We start from the raw sequence: 25,991 nt of genomic DNA, 5'->3' as shown, positions 1-25,991 counted from the left end.
CACAGATACCTGTGAAACCATCTCTGCAATCCAGGTAATGAACATATTCATTATCCCTCAAAGTTTCTTTATGTCAGTTTCTAATGCATTCATTCCCTCCCTATTCCCAGGCAACCACTGGTCTGTTTTCTGTCACTACAGGTTAATTTGCATCTCAAGAATTTTAACCCCGTGGGCATATACAAATGAAAAATAAATGGGAAAAAAAGAATTTTATATAAATATAATCCCACTTTATATTCTTTTATTTTCTGGCTTGTTTCATTCAATATAATTATTTTGAGATACATCCATGTTTTTGTATGTATCAGCAGTTCATTGCTGAGTAGTGTTCCATCACATGGTTAGACCACAGTTTGTTCATCCATTCACCTATTAATGAGCATTTGAATTATTTCCAGTTTTAGGCTACTGCAAATTAAGCTGCTGTGAACATTCATGTAGAAGTCTTTGCATGGACTTATGCTTTCATTTCTTTTGGGTAAATCCTTAGGTATGGAATGGCTGGGCCATATTTTAGGTATTTATTTAACTTTTTAAGAAACTGTCCAATTCTTTTTTCTAAAGTGATTTTATAATCTTCCTGAAAGTATGTAAGAGTCCGATTGTTCCCATTTTCACCATCACTTATTATTATCTATCTTTTTAATTATAGTTATTCTAGAGGGAATACAATTATAGAAATCAGGCAGTGGACCAGCCTCACTGATTTTTTTTTTTGATTGGGAGCTTGTACTCTCTCTGAAATATATTTATTCTTTTTCTCCTTTCCTTAAGCACTTATTTTTTTGGGCCACACATTTTTTAAGAGAGATAAATGTTTTGTTAATAGGCATAACATATGAGGGAATAAAGGTAAATTATTATCAATAGTGTTCTACTTAAGTCTTGTGATTTACTCTTCCCACAGGAAAACAAGATTTGTCTTTGGATTTGACAATGATTATTTCTTCACCTGATTTAAAATTATATATTTATAGCTGTGTTTCTTTTTTTCTTCCTACAGTCTATAACAGTAAAAAAGTTACTTCTAACTATAACAGTAAAGAAGTCAGATACAGCAAAAGAAGTTATCAACATGTTGTTTTCAGTGCTAGAAGTAACTGTAAATTACTCTGCTAGATAACTGTAATTAGAAACAAATTTTGATACTTTAAATTTATGTAAATATCCATTTCATCATAAGAAAGCTGATTATTAGAGATTCCAGTCATATTTTGTTCCCCAAAATGTAGAAATTAAGGACAATAAAGCTTTAATGCTAGCATGCTAGCTTAATATATGGGTGCTGTTCTTCTATTCTTAGTTTAAAATCTGTGTGAACTGAAAAGCATAGATTTGGAGATTGGACTATAACTTTGAGTTATAATGTGTATTTTTATTGTGTATACTCTAAAGTAAGGGACAATATCTATATCAAATCTTGAGATGATGACAATGTTAGTGATGACGACGATGATGATTTCTACTAACAATTTTAAAATGCTTACTACCTGCCAGACATTGTACAGAGCATATTATATGCATTGTCTCATGTAATCCTTTCATTTATCTATAAGGTCACTACTATGTATTTAGAGTGTTTCAAGTGATCCGAGTAATCTAAAATCAAACTTTTCTACAAAATGTATATTCTCAGAGTTAGAATATAGAAAGTGTTCATGCACAGAACTGACAAAATTGATAGCATTTCAGGTTTGTTTTTAATGTCCTTTTTATAAAAGCCAATGAACAACAAGGTCGTCATTAAAAATGAAATATTTAAAATAATTTTTTACATAAAATAACCTAATTAAGACTAGGTAGATGGTAATTTTTAGGCTTAAAACAGCTCCAAGCTTCATACTACCTCTTATAAAACAATGGGACATGATTGTTCCATGATTTAGTAGCAGTTCTTAATTGAATATTTTAATTTTAATGTGCCTTGCAAACCTCAATTGTAGATAACTAGCTGGCTATCTTGATAAATTGATTTTGTTTTATTGATATTATATTAATATAAGCCTTATTTTGCCTTAATCCCTGAAAGTTGCTGTAGTAATTGATATTAACGGAACATTGACATTGTATGCCCATGCCAGGTGGGAAGGAGAGTGAGAGTTCACTTAATTACATTCAGTAATAAGTCAGGAATAGAAGGGAACTTATTCTCTATACTTAAAAAATCTATAGCACAATGGTATTCGAGGATTATAGTAAGAGGATGCAATTAGAATACTAAAGAGCAAAATCTCATTGCAGTCAGGTGTCCAGAGTTTAGTTTTCTAGTTTGCAAATTTCTTTTTGTATCTGTTTCTGTGTTTCTGATCCCCTGCTTCCTTCTGATTGTTGTCTATGAACACCAGACTGAGAGGGCAGCAGTAGGAGGGAAGCATAAATCAAACCAGTCCCAATGCTCTTGAGTAACTCTATGTAACTTATAAAAAGTAATGAAATGTCTTTTTCAGACAGACACCATGTGGTAGATAATAGTAATGATAGTGATGCTTGACATACGTAGTTCGTTCCTATTATTTAAATAATGTTAGCCAGTAATGTTTACTTATTTGATCCTTAGAATACTTGTGTGATAGGTAAATATTTTAAGTCATAGATTTGAGGCTAAGTGACAACATAGATTTGCTGAATATTTATAGGTCTAGTCAAAGGAGAAACTAGAATACTTTTAAATATTCTTAGATGCAAACATAGGAAGGGTTAATATTATGCAACAAACTGATTTGTGTATTCATTCCAAACAAGATAGTCTTTAAGGTTTTTCTTTTTTTTTTCTTCCCCAGCCTCTCTTAAAACTACTTTGGTAGGACCACCTGCATTTTGCAGGTGTCTCCAGCTATAAGCATGTACATGACCATTCAGTCAACAAAAGGATTTGTTAAGCCAAAAGTCCCAGGAGTAAATTGTAGCATATTCCATTTGTAGCACACATAGTCACAGTACCAGTCAGTCTGAAGTCTACATTTATATTTTTCTGTGTAGGGCATGAATCTCTGTAGAATTGTAATGAGCCATCTTTAAGACACTGCACTCTTGACACTAGGATCAAAGGATCCTACCATCCCTTTCAACTTACAGGAGCTACACAAAGAGATGCTGTGCCACTTTATCCTGAAGCTCAGCTGCCTTGCTGCAGCCCAGCAACTGAGAGGTGAGTTGCTTCTTCTTCAAAGAGTCTTCTTTCAGCAAAAGTTTTCTTTTCTGAACACAAATTTAGTACAAAGGCAAAGACCCAAACTTCAAGCCAGATGAGATATTTTTTTCTTTGGAATTTTTTAAGTGTTTTGAAAGAAAAGATGGAGTTTTAGAAGAAAGTTCTATAAATCAGCAATAGGCATGACTGACTTATAACCAGCAGCTAGTAGCAATACAGTCTGTCCCTTCTTTCTTCACCATTCTGTTCCCTTTAACCTTATGCCTTCTGCAGAGTCAAAGGCACCAGGCAATTCTGCAGGTGCTTCAATGCCACCTTTGTACTGCAACACATGCAACTGTGTGTTCCCCCTAAATGGTCACATTATAAAAGGAGGCTGTCAGTGATGGGTGTCGGAAGACTGTGATGCCCTACCTGGATCCTGGTACTGGTAAGTGTATGAAGACTAAGATCATTTCTACAGAGGTCTCTCCTTAGCCTACTAATCTAATATGAATTTTCTATGAACATAACTGTCTTTTACTCACCCCATAATAAACACTATAGAATGCTAAAAGTGATGTTCAACGTAAGAGCATCATGATTTACCCTAACTTAAATTTAAGATTTAAGCTTTCAGTCTCGGCCGGCCGCGGTGGCTCACGCCTGTAATCCTAGCCCTCTGGGAGGCCGAGGCGGATGGATTGCTCGAGGTCAGGAGTTCGAGACCAGCCTGAGCAAGAGCGAGACCCCGTCTCTACTAAAAATAGAAATAAAAATTATCTGGACAACTAAAAATATGTATAGAAAAAATTAGCCGGGCATGGTGGCGCATGCCTGTAGTCCCAGCTACTTGGGAGGCTGAGGCAGTAGGATCGCTTAAGCCCAGGAGTTTGAGGTTGCTGTGAGCTAGGCTGATGCCACGGCACTCATTCTAGCCCAGGCAACAAAGTGAGACTCTGTCTCAAAAAAAAAAAAAAAAAAAAGATTTAAGCTTTCAGTCTGAAAGTAAGATTGTATAAGAAATAGAAGAAAGCAGATACTGAAAAGTATAAATAGTATAGTAGAAAATTGATGCTGAATTTCTGCACCTGCATTTGTCAGTTTGAACCAAGTGGGCTATCCAGTGAATAGTGGCATTGCCCTTTCCACAGAAGCAAATTCGGGCCCAAGGAGCAATACGTTTAAAGGGATGGCATGGACCTTGAGAGATCACTGAGGCCGCCTTCCTGCCACATGACAGATTGTTGGCATCAACTAAATGCCAGTGAAATTCTGAAATTCTTCATGTCTGTGTTATCCAATTGATGTAGCATTGATGAAAAAGTTACACACACAGTTTTTAAACCCATTGAAGAATAACCTTACTTTAATAAAAATTTGTATAGCTATCCAAACTTAGAAAAAACAGACAAATTAAATCAGCACTCATTGTAAAGGTTTTTCTTGCTTTAAGTGTTTTAACACACCAAAATCCTTTGAAACAGAACCTCCCCTAATGCTTTTAAATTGTTTAATTTATAATTTTATTTTCATACTAAACAGTCAAGCATACAACAGTCAATAGAGCTGAAACCTCAACACAGGCCTTCTGTCTTTAAATTTCTGCTCTTGTCACTTGACCTAACTGCCCCATCATGTAGACATGTTAGCACTAACTCACTTCAGACACCATTTTACATAGTTATTTTTCTCCTTGTCAATATCCCTACTGCTTCTGTTTCTGCTCTTGATGTTTTAATTTGAAGGCAACATACCACTATGAAGATTGTTTTAAGTATCCCCATAGCCTTATTGTGATGTAAAAAACATGACCATGTGACTATAAACATGTAATGTACATGTAAAGTCCATACTTTTGTCACCTTTTCCACCCTCTGTGCTCCAACTCATCCCTAACATAAATCAAAATTAAAAAGGACACTCCCTTATGAGGAAATCAGTATAAGAACAAGAGTCCCTTCACTCTTTTCCCCTACCCTTGTTCAACTATTAGCCTGGCTTCTTAAAGGGAAAAATAAGTTAATACTTTTTTTTAGCATATATTATAAATAGATAAAATTTGGCCTTATTTACTAAATGCCTCTTGTTATAGTCATAGTCTATCACACTCTGTTTGTGGCTTATTTGAAATCCAGGGCTGGGTACAGTGGCTCACACCTGTAATCCCAACAATTTGGGAGACTGAAGTGAGAGGATCAGTTGAGACCAGGAGTTCAAGACCAGCCTCCTGTATCTACAAAAAAATTTTAACAAAAACAAAATAAAATCCACAGAATTCATAAATTCTTAAATTGCTTAATCCTAGGAAGTGGATATTTTGCATGGTCTTCGATGTAGAAAATCATATCTTGTTTCCAGAGTTAACAGGCATAAAAGAGGGAGATAATTTCTATTAGAGTATTGGCTGAGAACAATAGATAATTTCTATTAGAGTATTGGCTGAGAATAATTAATATTTTATGTTTAAACCACCTGACTAAAATAAGCCACAATTACACAATCAAAATCCTATATCTCCATTTCTTAGGCTTTGTATAATTAGCTTTAAGGAAAATATCCCTGTTAACCGTCATAACCATAGGTAAGCAGAGTCATCCCCAATTTGTTTTTCAAATTTCTGCCTCAGTGTGGAGAAGACATTCTGCTACATAATCTTACACTGAAAACAGTATAGCAATAGGCCACCCTGAGACTTAGATCACTGTAACTCATCCTTGGGTGATTGGTCCCCGTGAGACAGTTCTTGTGTTAATGGGGAGTTCAAGACATAGGTATTGAAAGATAGAATCTCAAGGCCCGACTCACATGTCACTTCTAGGAAATCTTTGTTCAGGCAGGTAGAGCACTTTACACATATCTCCAGTGTAACATGTTAAAAATTATGTCATGATTATTTGTTTATATGTTTACATGTATCTTTAGACTATGAGCTTCGTAAGACATGGCAGCTCACCCAGGGCTTAATCCAGTGTATAGAACAGAACAGAAGTTAAATGAAAGATTGAATGACTGACTTAGTCATCCCTAGTATGGAAAAACTTGAGTGGAGTGGAAGAGTTCTAAAGTTAGGTAGGATCTTTCTGAGTGTGGTCCAAAGTAGCTCTTGGAATTCCAGCCTGAACTGAACTTTTATTGTAGATGGTAAAATATGGGACAAATCTTTTTCTTCTACCTGTTTGCCCTGGTCATTCCAGTGTTCTCCCCTATGTGTTTCCTACTCTTAGTAGGGGGGAGGTATTGTTATTTGGGGAGTTATATGCCCAGAATAGAATTTCTATTAAGGTTTTTTGTTATTGTTATATAAGGAAAAAGTTTTAAGAATTGTAATTTTTAATATTTAGTTCCCTCGTTTAAGCATGAATAAACATTAGCCTGAATCTTACTGGGGTCATTTAGGAAATCTAGATTTACATGAATTTAGTTTTCTTTACATTTAGATCATTCATTTTTTTATAGTAATAGCATGTTTTCTCATCAGCTTTTGACATTTAGAAAGTAAGAGCTATGCATTGAAAGCTATGCAAGAAAGTAAACTTTAATGAAAAAATTTTCTCAGTCCTAGAGGGAACCTGAGCTCTCAGACTGAACGCTGTATATAAACAAAAGGCATGGCTACAGCTAAAAGTATTTATGATAAAGTAAAGAATTCAATTTCTACTTTATCCTCTGTCAACACTCATAGGATAGCTGGTATATAACTTGTTGATAGAGCATTCTTCAGCAGTGTGTGAAAGCTGAAAAAAATCAAATGAATCTGATATTTTTAGAAATAATAAAATTAGCTTAAATGTTAGCAAACCAGACTGAGTACAACTACTTAGCATATCAATATACATATTACACAAACATTTGCACAAATTGACATTACTAGACATACAGAGACCCCTTCTTGGACTTAAGAAAGGGTTAATTTTCTGTTTTTTAAAGTGGTAGAGGTTGGGAATGTCAGGGCAGGATGAACGTGCTTTAGTTTAGCAGAGTACTGGTATTTTTTCATGTCTGCATAACCTCCTGAAGGCTGTGAAACCAAAAGGAGAGTGGATGCAGAGAGAAGGTCCTATTTGTGAGAAGTAGATTGGTATCTTGGCAGTTTAATCAAAATTGCTGTGATCCATGCCCTGGGAAAATTAGTACTTTTCAGACTTTGTGCTACATAATCCCCTTCAATAAGCTTCTGACAAATAGGTAATTTTTTTTTATTTTAAAGTTGGGGAAAGAGGGTAAGTGACTTGCCCAAATAAGTGTCTGAACCAGGACCTGATTTCAGAGCCAAAGAGCCTTATGCACCTGAGTGTGTGTATGTGATGATGTACTTCCTGTATCCCACAGAAGTGAAGTATAGATGATGGTCTTAAGGTCATTTGGTCAAATGCTCTTGTTTGCTTATCCTCCCACAACTTGACGTTTTAAATATTTGGTTTTAGTAGGTTATTCTGAGGAAATAAAATGCTATGGTACGTTATAGCCAAGCAATGTAGAAGAGTTCTTTGAAATTAGCCGTTGATGCTGTTGTCCACATCCTCCTTGAAGAGATCATCTCCTTCAGTGTTTCATTATTAGGGAATGTTGGGAGCTAAACATCATCTCTGGGTAGCTTGGCTGGGTGTCATAAAGAACAATTCCAGAGTTTAATGACTAATTCCCATCCACTCTCACTGTAGAAAATGGAGTTACACCATGAATGGACACTATCTGGTTATTATGGCTCCTCAAATCTTAGTTGTTAACCTTAATTGCAGGCTTATTTTGAATCTGTCCCACAAATGAAAGCTCTGGGATCAGCCAGAGATTTGGCAGAATGTACACACAATATTTGGGGTTACCACTATCAGGTTTTCTCCTTTCTGGGATCCCCCTTCACTTTCCAGCTGCTGGGGGTGCCTCTATCTCAGTTCTCTAGTTCTTCAAGCTAGTAAGATACAGATTTCTCTCTAAATTTTAGTCACCCCCACCATGCTGGGGCCTGCCTTCAGGCTAAAAGCTCTAAGAATGTAAAACTCACCCAGTGCTATGCCATTCCCTTCTTCCAGGTGTCAAACTTAATACCTACAGTTCTGCCTGGTTTGGGTCACTCTTTAATGCCTTCCAGTAGGTTTGTTTTGGTTTGTTTGTGCAGAGTTTACAGTTGTTACCTGTGTGTATGTGTTGCAGGGAAGGGGCGGGGGTCAGACACTTCTAGAAGTGCAAGCTTAAAGAGGTATCTTTTTATGTATCAAATCTTGTACAAATCTGTTAACTTTCATGTTAAAATTAGATACAGATGACACCAAAAACATTTTTACACCATGATAGCATAAAAGTACTGTTGACCTTTCTTATGTACACCTATTTTGTTCATGCTGTCTTTTTCTACTTAAATCTGTCTTCATTTTCAATTGTTGTTAAATAGTGATTTAGTGAGTACTTACTATATGCAAGACACTATGCTAGATGCTCTGTCTATTGAAATCTTGTTCGTTCAAAATACAAATGAAATGCAACTGCCTCCAAGATCACTCCCCTCCTTCCTGCTAGGTATATGTGACTGACTTTCCTCTCTGAATGCCTTTGGTATTTTGTTCCCCCCATATGACATTTTATTGGTTAATATGCTTGCTTTTATCCCCATCATGACAAGTCTCATTCTCTATTAGATTATAAACTTCATTTGCAGGGGCAAGTCTCACTCATGTTTGTGTCCATCCATACTACCTTAAACATACTTTCGGAAGTCAGGAGCTGAAAAGAAACATGAAAGTCTTTGCAGTAGTAAAGGAAAGAAAAATTTGAAGGACATTAGCTTCCTGTCTCTGTTCTCAATAGTAGAGTGGGACATCAGGTAATAAAGCATTCTTTGTTTCTAGAGAACATCTTAATAGAGACAACCCCCCTCCTCCTCCTCTTCCCTTTCGTCTTGTCTTTCTCTTCCTCCTACTTCCCCCTCCCCTCCCCATTCTCTCTTCTTACTTTCTTTTTCTTACTATTTAATTATGGTGTAATTCAGACTTTTGTATGCCTAGTTTCATCTTTAAAATGAGAAAATATGTGTGTTGGTATGCAACACTTTTTGCTTTATGTTGGTACAGTCAATAAGGGAGCGTTTCTTTCTGCTTTGAAAATTTACTACCAAAACTCAAACAGACCAATGAGGTCCCCAAAATGGATGGGAAAACCCAAACATTTGATTCTGTCTTCATTGAATTTCTTTCATTTACAAAATATCAACATGAAATCTTATAGGTTGAATTGTCAATAACAAAAGACATCTATAAACATTTTATTCCTATTTGAGCCATCTTAATGAACATACCGTAAAATGGAAATTGTATTCATAGAAATAACGTTAAGTGGCTTAAATTAGTTTTGCTCATAATCTCACTCCTTTCTTAGATTAAGATCAGCAGTTGTTTTAAAAAAAGTACAACTAGACTGTGAAACTGCTTTTGTGTTAGCATATGTCTTAAAGGTGGAAAAAGTTCTCCCTTTATCCACCCCATGGTGTGTAGCTCTGGAGCAAGATAATTTTTTTTTACATTGTGAACATTATTTCTATCTGCAAAGACCCATAATAGATTTAGAATTGAAAAAGTATTAAAAAAACATTTCACAAAGTCAACATTGGATGTTAAAAGCCACCACTAATGATACGACATATCAGGTATGCTTTTTAAAGTTTTTTCATCCCACACTAATCTGATCTCTATTTCTGCCACCCCATGTAAAAAACAAAATTTAAATAAAATTTAAAATAATAACACGTTACCAAAACAAACATCCTGCTTATGATGATTTCCTCACTACCTTCCTAATGAAGACAAAGTTTTCAAAAATAAGCTTTTATTAAGCTTTTGAAAATAGTTATAGGAGTTTATCATAATAAACAAACATTTGCCTTACAACTGAAACAAAAATATTGCTGAGACCACTGAACATTCTGTTCATTTACGTAATAACCATGCCACAGATACTCCGTCCCTTCTCCCCCAATTCCTTTTACTTTAAAACTGAGTAAGTTCTGCTCCATTCAACTTAAGGCAAAAAATAAAAACAAATAAATAAAATCTGAGTAGGAATGACTTAAACATCTGGGTTTTCTTTTATCTTTACCACATTTGACATTCTTTATGGTTCTTACCCTTCAACCATGGGTAAGTCCCAGCTACAGTTACAGAGTTTTAAATGTTTTCTGCCCCACGTTGCTGGAAATGCCCTACATTTTTGGAAAACTCAGAGTCAAAACCAGCTTTAAGCAGAGCTTTTGACCCTTACCAATAGCTTCTGCAGAACTGCCTTATGCTCTCATCTCCCGATGAATTGGAATGCGCGAGAGCCAGGGGTAGAGACAAGGCCCCAGCCTGCATCTCAGGGCCTGAAGCATGAAAACCAAAATTAAGGAAAACATTATGAAAAAGAATCTTGCATTCCTCTACTCCAGCTGAGTGGCTAGCCACTTATAGAATCTTCATTACTTTATGTACAATCAGATGTTACTTGGTAAATGGACCATGTGTGCTCTTCAACAAACCTTGCTATAGCCTTTTCAATTAAGTGTCACTCAAGAAAATATTCACAAGCTATACATCCGATAAAGGAGTAGTAACCACAAGATACAAAGAACTCAAGCAAATCAGCAAGAAAAAATCAAACAACCCCATTAAAAAGTGGGCAAAAGACATGAAGAGAAGCTTTTCAAAAGAAGATACACAAATGGCCAATAAACATAGGAAAAAATGCTCAACATCACTAATCATCAGGGAAATGCAAATTAAAACCACAATGAGATTCTGCCATGAGACTACTGGAATTGATAAATTCACCAAACTCTCAGGTTATGAAATCAATGTATAGAAATCAGTAGCATTCCTATACTCCAACAACACTCAAACTGAGAACCAAATCAAAGACTCAATATCCTTCACAATAGCAACAAAGAAAATAAAATACCGAGGAATATATTTAACTAAGGAGGCAAAAGACCTCTACAGGGAGAATTACAAAACACTGAGGAAGGAAATAGCAGAAGACATAAACAGGTGGAGAACCATACCATGCTCATGGGTCAGCAGAATCAACATTGTTAAAATGTCTGTACTACCCAAAGTGCTCTACAGATTCAGTGCAATCCCTGTTAAAATACCAACATCATTTTTTCACAGATCTAGAAAAAATAATTTACACTTCATATGGAACCAGAGAAGACCCCGTATAGCGAAAGCAATCCTAACCATAAAGAACAAACTGGGAGGCATCCATTTACCAGACTACAAGCAATATTACAAGGCTATAGTAACTAAATTTTCTTATTATGCTCTTCTTCATAGCACTATACTTCTTAAAATTTTGAGCTATAAATTGTTGAGGCTATTGCAAAGAAGCATGATTCTAGAAGAGTTAAATTGTATTTGAGATTACAGAAGTATTATTTGTCTAAAAACAAAAGATCAAAAATGATCCAAATGAGTCAAGAGTTTGGTTGAATGGGTTCCATGTAATTGAAGTTTTGTCATGTGAGTGTGTTTTACTCCCATTTCTTCCAAGTGGTTGCAGGAAAGGACATAATTTTTACCAAAAATTTGTGAGCTTTTGTTTTTTCTTTCTTATCGTTAAGTCTGTTTTGAAATGGTACTTAAGTTTTCCTGTAATTTTTCACTTATGTTGGTTTTGCTTTAATGTAAGTTTAACCCGTCAAACTGTAATTGGACAAAAACTGCTTGAGACACCATAACTTAGATCTGTTACACCTTTGAGGAAAAGTTCATATTTATTAATCCTGTGGAATCTCATCTCAAATGAATTTGGGAGTTGTGCTGATGGCCTAGGCTTTGGTTTTGGAGGGGAAGAGACTTTCAGTTGAGTGCTATGAGTTGGTGATTGCAACTCAGAACCACATCTCATATCCTTCTCAGCTGTCATGTGGTTCTGTTTTGAAACTTGTTATTCCAGCTATGGGAAGGTTCATTGAGATGTTACCGAGTTATTATATTTCAGGGGTAGGTTTAAGATTTAATGATGTTTTTCTTCAAGACAGATCATGTTTTCCACTGAGATTCTAAAAGAAATGTTGTCACTACCCCATTTTGAAATAACAGATTTTGTCGCTTCTAAATCTGACTTTTAAAGTGGGTGCTGCAGCTAAAATTAGTTTGGTATTAGAAAACTCAATAGCTTTACCCAAAAAGAGGTTAACTTTTGATACACCTGAATCACAAGTGTTAAGGTACACTTCCACTGGAAGATACGATCGAACAGAGGAAGAACTTCAATCCATCTTCTTTCCTGTTAACTACTTTACAAAGAAAAAAGTATGGTAAGAGAGTGACATGATGACAAAGAGGTTTTTAAAATTACCTTAGAATCTAATTTACAGTTGATTGGCCTTCTCTTGTCTCTCATTAATGTTTGGCCATATGACACTAGCAACAGTTCAGTAATGACCTCTACTATGGCTGAGATCTCGCTTGGCATTGATGTGTACAAAGAAGGTGAGGGTCTGTCCCTACCCTAGAGGAGCTCATAAGCAAGTGGGGAAGATGCCCACACAATCAGCTAACTGTAATAATAAGTTATCACAGGTTCTATATTAGTGATATGAACATGAGATGTAAGTAACAAGTTGTGTGTTGCCTTCTATAATGCACATAAAGTTATTGATTTGGTTTTCCAGCAAGAGTCAAAATTACCTAATTGCAGCCTTTTACCTGTCACTGTGTTGTGAGCAGGAAATTGCAAGAAGGTACCCAACTACAATATAGTGCTTAAACATGAAATTTTGGGATAGTACACAACATTGAGCAACATTCCTCATCCAATCACATGAATACATTTAATTTAGTGGTGCGTATCACTCCAAGCATTATTTGGCTTCCTACTTCCTGCAGCCCAGAACTAGAAAATGAATTTATAAAAAAGGTAATGAAGTTTTTCATTTTATGTCCTGGAGACTGAATCCCTCTTTTGAAACTGAAATGTGGGGTATTAATCCTGAAAGATGATTTCTTAAATAACTTAAGTACACTTCCTTATAAATTTGAGATTACTAACTGTGGGGTGTTTTAGTCTATCCTGGTAGACTATAGGAAAGTGATTTGTCAAGCAGAAAAGTGATTATTTGGTCTTATGACATGTTCATTGCTTTATGAAAATCTTACTTGAGGAAAGTAATTATTTAGGTCCCATTATCAGGACCTGAGATTAATCTAGTATACCTCAAAAGGTGTTTCTTCTTTTATTTTGTACTAACATTTGGGAAGATTATAAATGATTTTTTCTTCTTGAGAGGAGGAATTTGAGTACTCTACATGAAAAGAGAATTAAACTAAGCACCATAGTTTGCTTTTAAGGCAGTATGGGCTGTTTGTGCTAAATAAAAATGTTAATTATGGTTTGATATTTTGACAGATATTTCTTGCTTCCAACCAAGTGACTCATCCTCCTATGACAGCTTGGAAAATGAACTAAATGAGGTTCATGACCCATGCAGTGAATATGGTAGAGAAACTCGGCCAGGGGAGCAAAAGCATGGACTCTCATTTTAATGTTTGATGACCAACCTAAAGTGGAAGACCTCCTAACCCTGAATGACTTTAACTCAGACTGTTCTAAAGAAGACCATGCTCGGCCGGGCGCAGTGGCTCATGCCTGTACACCTAGCACTCTGGGAGGCCAAGGTGGGCGGATTGTTTGAGCTCAGGAGTTCGAGACCAGCCTGAGCAAGAGTGAGACCCCATCTCTACTAAAAATAGAAAGAAATTATCTGGCCAACTAAAAATATATATAGAAAAAATTAGCCGGGCATGGTGGCGCATGCCTGTAGTCCCAGCTACTCGAGAGGCTGAGGCAGTAGGATAGCTTAAGCCCAGGAGTTTGAGGTTGCTGTGAGCTAGGCTGACGCCACAGCACTCACTCTAGCTGGGCAACAGAGCGAGACTCTGTCTCAAAAAAAAAAAAAGAAGACCATGCTCAAATGGAACAGCCTCTTGAATCCAAGCCGGTGAATGCTAGAGGGTGCATGAATATCCTACCACAGGATCCTGCTGAGGCCCCATCTGACACACCCAGCCACCTGTCCATAGCTGCAGCGATGTTGGAAAAAGCGTGACACAAAAATGGCATTTTTCAAAGCCCAGCATCTACTATCTGGATTCACAGCTTTCGTATCTCAGGGACTTTTAACAGAAAATAGGTATACAAGTCTAGCTGTGATGCAGGTCTCTGTCAAAAAGATGAGGGACTATCTGAAGCAGAATCAACCCCTCTAGGAAGGGGGTAAGTCCTGTTTTAAACAGAATTTATTCACAAGCACTGTTACCAGCAAAAAACATTCCACTAATCAAAACTTAGGAAGAAAAGATTGGTAATGAAGGAAATTGTACAAAACTTTTCCATAAATCCAAGGCATTGGCCATTTCGGTGTCCTCACAAGATCATTCCCAGAACCACTGTTTGATGTGGATTCAATCTGGATACCCCCCACCACACATAGTGTAAGGTTTTTTGGAGTGACCAGCGCCAGAGAAAGACGAGCAGAGTTGAAAGGGATAAGTAAAGAGGCTTTATTGGAGCGCTCCCGAGTGGGGGTAACGAGTCCCAAGAGAGGGACCCAGGCGAGCCTCACAGTCCCATGGAGTGGGACCAGAGAAGTCGCCCCACCCAGAAGTCTGGGTGGGCTTATATACGTTTTTAGGGCTGGGGGATGGGAGTTTTTCCAGAGGGAAGGTTTCAGTGGGAAGAGTGAGGAATTTCTTTGTTTCAGCTTTAGGGCGGGTATTGAGGAATAGGAGGGGCTTCTTCTTTTTTCATTAGGGAAGGGAGGGGTGCCTGCCACCAGGCTCACACAGCAGATGGCATGAAGAGTTCAAGGAAACACCGGCGCTGCTCAGAGCCCAACACAGATGACCAGAAGGCAAGCTGTCCCTTCTCTGGGGGATTTGTTCAAAGAAGCAGCATAAGAGCAGCTGGGAATCTGTTCTCTTGTATGAAAAGGAGGATTATCTCAAATGGCTTAAGTGTTTGCAAATAGAGGGACAAAAGCTTATTAGTCAGAGTTTGGTCCTGGAGATTGAGGTGGGCAAGAGTAGTGCCACAAACCAAAACACTGAGAAAGTTTTACCCCCAAGATTAAACCTTTGCCCAAGGACTAGCTATTCCAGCTTATCCTCTCCAGGCACTTCCCCATCAGGCACACCTGTGAGCTCCCAGGACAGTGCTTTTTCTCAGATTTCTGAACACTCCCTGTTTACACCCACTGAAACTTCCTCTCCAATAGATTGCAGTTTTCAGGCTCAAAGAAAACAGCAAAAACTTTCTTCTGACTCTCGCAGTTCCAGCCTTGTTTCTGGAATGCCTGTTCCTTCATCAGGGCAGGCCAGCAGCCACCTGCTTATACAACAAAAGGACACCAAAGAATGGCATACACAAACAAATCCTGTAACTCTCCATCCCACCACAGGGTTGAGAAATGGTGTGGCCAGTTTGAAAAACTGGTTCATCAGAAAGCAAAGGCTGCCAGACCAGAGGGAAAGAAAATAGGTTCTCTAAAAGGACCCTTGGAGCTACCTCCAAATGCTTCTGGTGTTCTAGAAGACGTCTCACTGCAAGAGAAACAGAACGACATTCCCTCGGGGGCAGCTGCGGGACTGGGAGCTGTGCATTCAGCCCAGCGGTATGGTTCTTCTCCCTGCCGGGACTCGGGCGGACACTGTAGCTCTCGATTCAGCCTGGTGGAAAGCAGACTCAAGCTGTGTGTGCAGTCCCATGGGGAAGTAGAGCATGGTGGCCAGGGCTCCTCCCTGCCTTGTGAAAGAGCCTCAGCCAGCTCTCGGACTGTGGAGGCTGTGGCCAGCCCAGACTCAAGGCCTGCAGTGGTCTGTGATGTTGGGGACAAACATTTAGCCAAAGACAGTTAACCACAGTAAGAAACTGCTGTCCACAAAAACAGGAACTGGGACAATAATAACAACATAAAGACAATAACTATTATGACCCCTTTGTATAAGTTACCTGGGAGAGGTAGCATAAGGATAATCATTGCTAATACTTAGGACAGAAAAATAATTCTCTTTATTAAGACTATTTTGCAAAATGTTTATGGTCAAAAATGTTGTCATTTAAGTATCTGAAGGCTTTTCCTTATTAAAGTATGGGGTTGGTCCTGCCATGTGGTTTCAGAGATGCTAGCAGAGGGTGAGAGAAAGCATCTTCTGCAGAGGAAGCCTGTGTGAACAGTCTGTGAGATTAGTGTCCTGAGAAGACCAGGATGTCACAAATGAGGAGTAAGGGACTGGGGAGAGGGGAAGTTGTACAGAAAAACCATCTACATTTTAATAAGTAGGCAACAAAAATGCTACTATCAAAGCATTAAGAAGAAAAGCACGTAAAACTTTTCCCTAAATCTAAACCAGTGGCCATTTCTGTGGCATCTGACAGCCACGTGTCCTCACAGAATCATTCCAGGAAGCAGCCCATTCATGCAGCCAGAGAGGAGAAAACAGTGATTCAAGAACCCTGAGTAGCGTGATGTCAGTTTTCTTCTTGGCTCTATTTTTTGATTTGTTTTTTCATTAGTGATGAAATGCTTCGCAGAGGCTTCAGGAAAAACAGCTGTGAGGGAAAAGGAAATGGTTGCTCATGATATCCTCGTCTTCTCAGGATTTGTAGGACTTTTCTTGCCTACTTACTAAAAAACATTCCGTAGAATGTGGATAGTTTCTCTGTACAACTTCCCCTCTCCCCAGTCCCTTACTCCTCATTTGTGACATCCTGGTCTTCTCAGGACACTAATCTCACAGACTGTTCACACAGGCTTCCTCTGCAGAAGATGCTTTCTCTCACCCTCTGCTAGTATCTCTGAAACCACATGGTGGGACCAATCCCGTGCTTTAATAAGGGAAAGCCTCCCAAACACTTAGGTGACATAATTCTTTAGCATTACATCTTTGCCAAATAGTCTGCCCTTTCAAAAGTGTCTGTTCTAGGAACATTGTTCAGAAATGCAACTTTTCCTGCTTGGAAGGTGACCTCCTGACACCATTCACTATCTTAGTGTTGAGGAAAAGACTGCAACAACAACTGTCCTTTCTCAGTGACACAAATGCTGTTACCAGCATGTGATCAGACATGGCACTTCTTTGCTGAAATGTTTACCTACAGCCCTGCCTCTGGGATTACAGTTGGGCAGAAGAAAGTATTTATAAATCATCCTTTTTCTGATGTTTGTAGTTTGGCATTTGAGAGAGCGACTTAGAGTTTGGCAGGTTATGAGGAGTTGCAAAATAGAATATCCCACCAAGTGGCTGCCAGGCTTTCTGAGATAGTCATTGTCTTTGGGTTTTCTTACTTCTAGCAGTTTCTCCATATTTTTGTCCCATGGTTCGTGGTTTATAGACGGTTTATACCCCATTAGTTTATTTCATATCCATGGACCTTTCTCCTGTCTCTTAAAGGGTACAACAATACATCTCCTCACCTAGGAGGAGATTGTCAGGCCTTGCCAGCCAACATGAAGGGATGGCACTAAAAATGGACGTGTATGTTCCTTCACATTAACTACTTACCTATAAGAAGTTGCTCAGAGCCCATTTGATCTCTTTAGTCCATCAAATGGACTTTTCTTCCACAATAGAGATTATTCCAAATTATTTTTCTTATCAATCACCAGGAAACTGTCATATCAAATGTTCTTTCCATGTTGTCCTAAAGTTATAGGGGAAAACGTTTTCTTTAAGATAGAAAAAGTTATGAATACTTCAGTATTATCTACACAGTTGCTACCTACCTCTTGGGGGCATGGCCTTGCATGCCCTAACCATTATAATCAACTTTTTCCACTCGGTGTCCGTAGAGCTACTTCATGACACTGGCCATCTGAGTTACAGACATGAAGTCAATTTCACCTTATAACTAACCACTCTCATATATGAAGATTCATTAAGTATCCATATGCCTCTTTTATGGTATAATATATAATGTCAGCAGGGACTTCCCTTACTCTTAGGGTATAGTAGTAGTGTCAGAACTGCAAGATGTGTATCCTTCTTAGGGGACCAGGAAAAAAAAAAAAAAAACCTCCAAGATGTCAATGAATCTCAGAGCTTGGCTCAAGTGTCTTTCTGGAAGAAACTGCTTCTCTGTTTACCAAAATAATAGTTCTAGCATTTTTTTCAATATTGGCAGGTAGAAAATCATCTACCCAAATTGAAGCATAGAAGAACATATTGCTGAGGTTTCTTTTAATAACCATTCCTACTCTATGTTCCCTTATGTACTCTGGTAATACTTAATGTGAAGTTTAATACTGTTGTAAAGTATTATAATAACTGTATGCTTTGAAGACATTACATACCATTTTAATATACTCTATCAATCTGTATTAGACTGCTTTATTTAAAATGCTTTGAGTTTGTATAAAATATCTTGGCAAAGTTTACTACCATATGTTATGTAATAAATGTGTATTTTTATACTTGCAGAAACTGCTGCTATCTTTTGAAGTTGTTTGGTTTTCAGGCACTGATAATGGATATTTATGAAGTCCGTGGTGTCTGTTAAATAAAATGTCATTCTGCAGAGGTAACAATCTCACAAGATCAATATTTTCCATTGTTGAATTGTTCTAGTTAATGAGCCAAATCTGTGCCTAACACTGGAAATTTGATAGACTATAATGTTGAATTGGAACTTGGAGCTTTTAGTCAAAAGCAATGGTCAGTTTTTTTAGAAAAAGCATTTTTTTCTTTTTCTTTTTTTTTGAGACAGAGTCTCACTCTGTTGCCCGGGCTAGAGTGCCATGGCGTCAGCCTAGCTCACAGCAACCTCAACCTCCTGGGTTCAAGCAATCCTACTGCCTCAGCCTCCTGAGTAGCTGGGACTACAGGCATGTGCCACTATGCCCGGCTAATTTTTTTCTATATATATTTTTATCTGTCCAGATCATTTCTTTCTATTTTTACTAGAGACGAGGTCTCGCTCTTGCTCAGGCTGGTCTCGAAATCCTGACCTCGAGCAATCCTCCTGCCTTGGCCTCCCAGAGTGCTAGGATTACAGGTGTGAGCCACCGTGCCTGGCCTAGAAAAAGCATTTTTTTCTTTTATATTTTCTCTCATCTTATTTACTAAACAAGCCATGTTTTAGGTAGAAAATCTTCATTTTCTTTTTTGTTTGTTTTCTAAAATTCAGTAACCAAGACTCAGATTAAGAAAAAAAAAAGGCACAAATAGGATTAAAAGAGAATTCAAATCTACACAAAAATAATTCATCTAAATTGATGAAAATGGGCCTTTATATTTACATGGTGATCCTAGAATGAGATGTAGTCAACATTCTTATATCAAAGAACCATCAGCTCAATTTGATTGATTGTATGAGATTCTCTTTTCTAACCTTGGACCATTCTGACCAGAATACCCAGTTGACCCCAGACACATACCAAGACATCAGTGCTTTTCAGGTCACATAAACTTATTAATTATGACTGGATTCTCATTACTGCTGTGTCTTTGCCTTTCAGAATTCATTGAGGTTCCCTCTGTGTAAATTTAGTCACCATTTCAAAGGGATTCAGAAAAATATACACTACCCTAGTCCAGAAAAAATAAATTTTTTGCTCTAACTGGGCAGTGAAGATTGTAACTCCTGTCAGAAATGGCACTCATTATATTTTGGCAATGTATACATACATTGATGTTAATTTGTCTAAACTTTATAGAAATAAAGATGATTTTGCTTTTAAAAAGGAGTCTATCACCTGATGTTTTCTGATATTATAAAAAATCTGAAAACATTGGATTTAAGAAATTATATCCCTTGTGCTTTTCTGCTTTTCTTGACAGGACATTGAATTGAAAGGAACTAATTAATGTTTCTTTGAACCAACTGAATATTTTTTCTGTTGAACAAGAATTCGAAGCATATTATGTATCCTAATCTCAATTCTGGTGGTAGGTGTTTAACTCATATTTCCTACCAGGTTATGTTTTAATGACTTGGGAGGACATCTCTGCAGCTGCCTATTTCAGTGCAAAGAAAACATTCATTAGCAAGATACTTTTAGTAAATCAGTTTTATTCCCTGATTAATAAAGTTGGGTACAACGTTCACTTTAATATCTATTCTGGTTATAAGGATTTCCCATGAGCTAAATTTCCTCCTCAAAGGAAGAATACTCTTGAGTTCTGTGCTGCCTACCCTGAATGTGAGTCCTCCTCTGTTTCTGAGTCACCTTCATGTTGCATTCTCAGGTTTTGTTTACCTCTGCATGATGTTGGCTGTGGGGTGTCATTTGGAAAGTTTTGCTTTGAAATGCCAAAGAAATATACACAGAAGCAGGTGCCGGGACCACTGCGTCAGTTGGCAGCCTTGGGAGGTGGGTAGGTAGGTAGGTAGATGGGCCTGGATTCGTGGTCTTGCCTCTCTCCTGTTCCACCCTGGGCCACAATGCCACAGTACCAGACCGGGGAGTTCAGCTGTGCTGCTGAGAAACTCTACCTCGCTGACCCCATGAAGGCACGTGTGTCTCTCAAATGTGGGCATTCAGATGGGAGTTTGTGTATTAAAGTTAACAGATGATTTAGTTTGATGTATAGGATTGAGAAATTCCATAATCAACTAATGCGACTTATGGTAGCCAAGGAATCCTGCAGTGTTGCCATGGAAGCAGACTGAATGGTTTGAAATGAAAATACTGTTTGTCATGTTGTTAGGAAGTAAATATCTTTTGAATTTAAGAAAATGTTGGAACAGAAAATACATCATTAAGTGGAGTATTCAAAAGCCAAGAGATTATTTTTTGTATTTTCTTTAATGTTTACTTTTGAGAGCTAGGAATATAAATGCTTTTCAATTAGAAATCGAACAAGAATTGCATCTATCTTGGAAACTTTTTGTGGATTATTTGATATTGGGTAAAATATATAATTCTCTGATAAATTTGTATCAGTAATTTGAAAATGAGATAATCATGAAAAGCCAGTTCTTCCATCAATTTAGTTGCAATGTCTTTAAAAGAAAATGAAATGTAACCTTTTTTTTTTTTTTTTTGAGACAGAGTCTCACTTTGTTGCCTGGGCTAGAGTGAGTGCCCTGGCGTCAGCCTAGCTCACAGCAACCTCAAACTCCTGGGCTTAAGCGATCCTACTGCCTCAGCCTCCCGAGTAGCTGGGACTACAGGCATGCGCCACCATGCCCGGCTAATTTTTTTTGCTATATATATTTTTAGTTGGCCAGATAATTTCTATTTTTAGTAGAGACAGGGTCTCACTCAGGCTGGTCTTGAACTCCTGACCTCGAGCGATCCACCCGCCTCGGCCTCCCAGAGGGCTTATGTAACCATTTTTGATAGATCAATGTATTTCTCTTGGAGCATAAAAATCTGTGTTATTGATGACAAATAAATATAAAATATGGGAGGCTGGGGCAGGAAGAACACTTGAGGCCAGGAGTTCGAGGCTGCAGTGAGCTATGATTGGGCTTATGCATTCTAGCCTGGGTGACAGAGTGACACCCTGTCTCCAAAAAAAAAAAAAAAAGTATAGTGGAGAGAAATGAAAGGATAAGGCCAAGTGGGAGAGGGAAAGGGGGAAGGAGGGAAGGAGAAAGCAAGGTACATTTGGATATAGGATAAATGGACAAAAAGCTCTGCCTTACACAAATGCACTAAATGCCTCAAATAAAGAAGGAAAATAATCAATCTGAAGTTTTTTGCTCCTAAATATAGTATCTTTATTTAAATGTGGTTGTTAGAATATTAGTTTCTCAGAATACCAGGAATAATTTCTATCTTTTCCATGACTATTGTATTCATTCCAATATTCTATTTCCGTTCAATCTTGCTTAATTAATTGGGCTAGGTTCTGTGCCCAGAATATATATACAATTTGTTCCAGTGAGAATATGCTATCTCTTGGCTAAAACTGATGGATGCAGGGCTTAAAGGGCTGTAGCTCACAAAAGAAAATACTTTATATTCCATAAGTGGAATCAGGTGTTAATCTAGTTAAATATGGTTTTTGGTAAAGACTGTCATAGAAAGTATTATCTGCTGTCCCCATTTGCATTTCTGGTATGTCTTCATAATCGTATCTATTTCTCTGTGCTTGCGTAAACCTGAATCCTAAAGAGAAATGACAAATGATTAGAAAGCTGCCAGATGTGATGAGATACAGGTTCATTCACAATGCTGCTATGTTCCAGGTAAGGTCTATTCCACATTCGTTTTTACCACCCTTAGAGCAGATATCTGAAACCATAAATGCCCCAAGTTTCTTGAGTTCATCCTATTTTCATTCTCCTATATTATTTTTTTTCAGTTTATTATGGGGGTACAAAAGTTCAGGTTATATATATTTCCCATGCCCCCCATCCCCCCAAGTCTGAGCTTCAAGTGTGTCCATTTCCCAGACAGTGCACATGGCACTCATCATGTAGGTATACACCCATCCCCTCCCCCCACCCCCCACCTCTGTCCGATACCCAATTGGTGTTATTCCCAAATGTGCACTTAGGTGATGATCAGGAAAACCAGTTTGCTGGTAAGTACATGTGGTGCTTATTTTTCCATTCTTGGGATCATTCTCATATATTATGATCCACCTCCACAAAAGGCTCTGCAGGACATGGGTTTGAGGTTTAATCTACTGCTAACTAGTGTGATTTGGGACAAGTTATTTAACCTAAGTCTTGATGTTCTCATCTGTAAAATGGGGATAATAATAGCACCTACCTAATCATGTTCATGTGAGAATTAAATGAGATGGTAAATGAAAAGACTTGTCATAGTGTTTGGCACTCAGTGCTCTATAATTAACTATTAGCTAACAGCTCTTTATTCACAAAGGAAGAGACGCCTTTTCCCTCTCTAGAGCTGAAGTTTCTAAATCTGTTCTGGATTTGATTTTCTCTTGCTTCTTGAAGAACTGACACACATTCTCCTCTTCTCCAATGCCAACATCTTCGATGTATCTCCTTCACTGGCTTCAGTTATACAGATCACTACTTAAAATAGTTTTCACTTGCTCTTATGCTCCTTCCAGGACTACCATCCTGTATCTTTCTTTCTTTTCGCAGTAATCTTTTAACTCAGGAACAAACATTCTCTGTTTCCATTTTTGTACCTGTCATTCTTTATATTCTTTGATCTGCCAATGAGAACCTACTACGTGCTACACACTGGGATTCAGTAGCAAACAAGACAGACAGCTTCCTGCCCTCAGTGAAGACAGTTAACTGAAACTGTTCTCTATAAGGCCATCAACTCCATTAGTCTCCCTGAAGTGGGAAACTGCATGGTGTGTTTGAGGAACAGGCACAAGGCCAGTGACGTGGGGTACTGTGAGTGAGGCGGGGAGAGTGGACCATGTAAGGGTGGAAACCCAGGCCACAGCCAGAAGCAGAAGGCCATGGTAAATTTAGGATTTTATTCCAAGTGCGAGGGAAAGCTATGAGAGGCAGCAGAGCGTAGTTGTGGTTAAGAGCATGGGTTCTGAACTAGCCTGCCTCAATTCAAATGCTGGCCCTCACAGGAACCCACTGTGCGACCTTGAGCAAGAACAGCATCTCTTTCTCTGTTCATTTGTAACATGCAAAAAATAGAACCTGTCTCGTTGGGTTGTTTTGAAAATCAAATGAGTTAATTTTATAAAATACTTTAAGACAGCACTTCCACATTGAAATTGCTAGAGTTTGTTAAATTAATAAAAATGGTTCAATTGTGCTGATTTAACTTAATAAAAGATCACTCTGTTGTGTGGAGAATGGACTGGAGGAGCATGAGTTTGAAGGCTACTGCAGAAGCCTGCAAACGGGTGAAGGCAACTTGGGGTGGCAGTGAGTTGGAAATAAGTGGATAGGTTAATGCTAATGAGAACTCATGTTTATGGAATATGCATAATGTGCTAGACACTATTCTAAGCTCTTTACATGTATTATCTCTTATTACCCCACAACCTATGAGCCAGGTACTACTGTTATTCTTATTTTACTGACAAGAAAACTGAGCTAGTAACTTGCCCAAGATCACACAGCCAGTAAACAGTGGAGCCAAAAATCAAACCCAGCAGTCTGAATCAAGACTGCACAATTCTAACCTCTCTGCTTTACTGCTTCTCATATCTGCCAGCAGGATAGAAGTCACACAGTCAGATCATACAGTAACCAATGTTAGGCTGTGGCTATGTTAGAATTACTGGCATTTCTGGGGTCTAATGATATTCTTCTTCTACATGCTGGCTATCACTTTCAGCTTTTCAGTATTGCTGGCCACTGGCAGGACAATAGTGGCAGAGAACCTAAAAAATGTTTTCAACATTTTGAGGCATTTATTTTGCCAACTGAAGTTTGCTCACTAAAAATGATTACCAAAACCATAAGATATTTAACTTTTTAAAAGGATTCATATTTTTAAAACCATTTTATTCAACCCTAAATAAAATAGAAAATTTCCTTCCATTTCTAAATAGCAATCCTATATATAACTGTGAAAAATGACTTGGAAAGTTCATGTAAATATATATAGTGTGCAGGACATTTAAATGTTAGATGCTTAGAAATATGTGAAATGTATCATTTTTGTTCATGAGAATTTCTCATAAAGTATTGCTAAAAATCACCTACCTTCAAAGTTAGCTGAAGAGTTGCTTGTAGCAATTTCCTTCCAGTTGGCAATATACCTAAGCACATTATATGGGAATTCATTAAATTAAATTGATTCATTAATAAGTAATGAGTTTATTCATTAGTACATGCTTAGACTACTAAAATTTCACCTTTTCTGAGAAATCTTAGACTAATGGTAACAAGTTCACTAGTCTCAATGTTTAATTCTCATGACTTTCCCACCTTCTAATAGCTCACATGCAGCTACCACAACCTCCAGGACAAGGAGTTGAGGCATGTATAAAAATGGTACCCACCATCTACCATATTAGTGTCCTTTCATCTTCCTCTAGCACATCTCATTTTATCCTGTTTCATTCCTGCAAGATCATGTCCTCAGTTGAGTGTTTACTAAGATGTTAGCTAATAACTTTTAAAAGTATGGACATAAAACTCTCAGAGGGAAAAGTCAATAGTTGCTTAGGAGTACTGTGAAGAGTCAAATGTCAACCACCTTGCTTCCTTGGATTTACATCCTGGCAGGTTTTCTTTTTACTTTCAAGGAACCAAGTTAAAGAGCCTTGATGGATAGTATGCTAAGCCCTGACAATCTGGGGCATAAACATATGCTGTATTTAAGGCCCATCCTGTTCCTGCTTTATCTAAGATTAGGACATGAATTCATTCTATAATTCAAAAAGAACTCATAAAAACATACCATCAGTAACTGATAAGAAATGTAAGTTTTACAAATAGAAGGAAAAGTCTGATGATAGCATTACCATGTTGTTTATATCATAGAGCTGATCTTTCTTTCTAAGAAATTTTTGGAATATTTTAGATAACAATCACAGAATAATGTGTATGTGGAATCTACAGTGAATCTCTTCAGGAGTACAAATGATTTAATATCCCAGGAAAAGTCCTTAGCCAGAGAGGCCACATTAACTACATGCCTTAGAAATCAAAGGAGCATCTTCAGATATAGAAATTATCCATAACATACATGAGCACAGAGTTCTCACCAACAAAGTTATATAGAATATCAGGAAATTAAGATTTCCTAGCTGCTAATTGCATAATAAGTATGTTAAAATTCACTTGCTATTTGAAAACTCTGATGATCCTGGAGGAGGAACATCTGAATGAATATCCCTTAGGATGAATGTCTGCAACAGTCATGGTAGCCATCTTGTGGCATTGTGGGTAACTCAGTGATGGTGATGTGGGGATTGTTTTACATTCTTTACATATGCAGCAACATATCTTTGGATACAGGAATTTACAATAG

At 37.7% G+C, this 25,991-nt stretch overlaps 1 protein-coding gene and 3 pseudogenes across 1 annotated transcript in view; 3 read left to right on the top strand and 1 right to left on the bottom strand.

The window, feature by feature from the left end:
- Positions 1-10,259: 10,259 nt before the first annotated feature.
- Positions 10,260-14,655, top strand: LOC123642444 (annotated as a pseudogene).
- A 92-nt stretch (positions 14,656-14,747) lies between these two features.
- On the top strand, positions 14,748-16,400 carry LOC123641733 (annotated as a pseudogene).
- A 4,145-nt stretch (positions 16,401-20,545) lies between these two features.
- LOC123641736 lies at positions 20,546-20,773 on the top strand (annotated as a pseudogene).
- Positions 20,774-21,845: 1,072 nt separating this feature from the next.
- C7H11orf65 (chromosome 7 C11orf65 homolog) overlaps positions 21,846-25,991 on the bottom strand; it is a 51,111-nt gene continuing 46,965 nt past the window's right edge. The window contains exons 8-9 of the mRNA XM_045556660.1: positions 24,719-24,774; positions 21,846-22,220 (exon numbers count right to left, since the gene is read on the bottom strand). Of these exons, the coding sequence (XP_045412616.1) occupies positions 22,069-22,220; positions 24,719-24,774 (208 nt within the window). The 3' untranslated portion in view covers positions 21,846-22,068. The remainder of the gene's footprint in view (positions 22,221-24,718; positions 24,775-25,991) is intronic.

This window comes from Lemur catta, chromosome 7 (genome assembly GCF_020740605.2).
Source record: "Lemur catta isolate mLemCat1 chromosome 7, mLemCat1.pri, whole genome shotgun sequence".
NCBI classification, from domain to species: domain Eukaryota; kingdom Metazoa; phylum Chordata; class Mammalia; order Primates; family Lemuridae; genus Lemur; species Lemur catta.
Note: the sequence above shows the minus strand (reverse complement) of the source record. Positions and strands in the feature narration are given on the sequence as shown.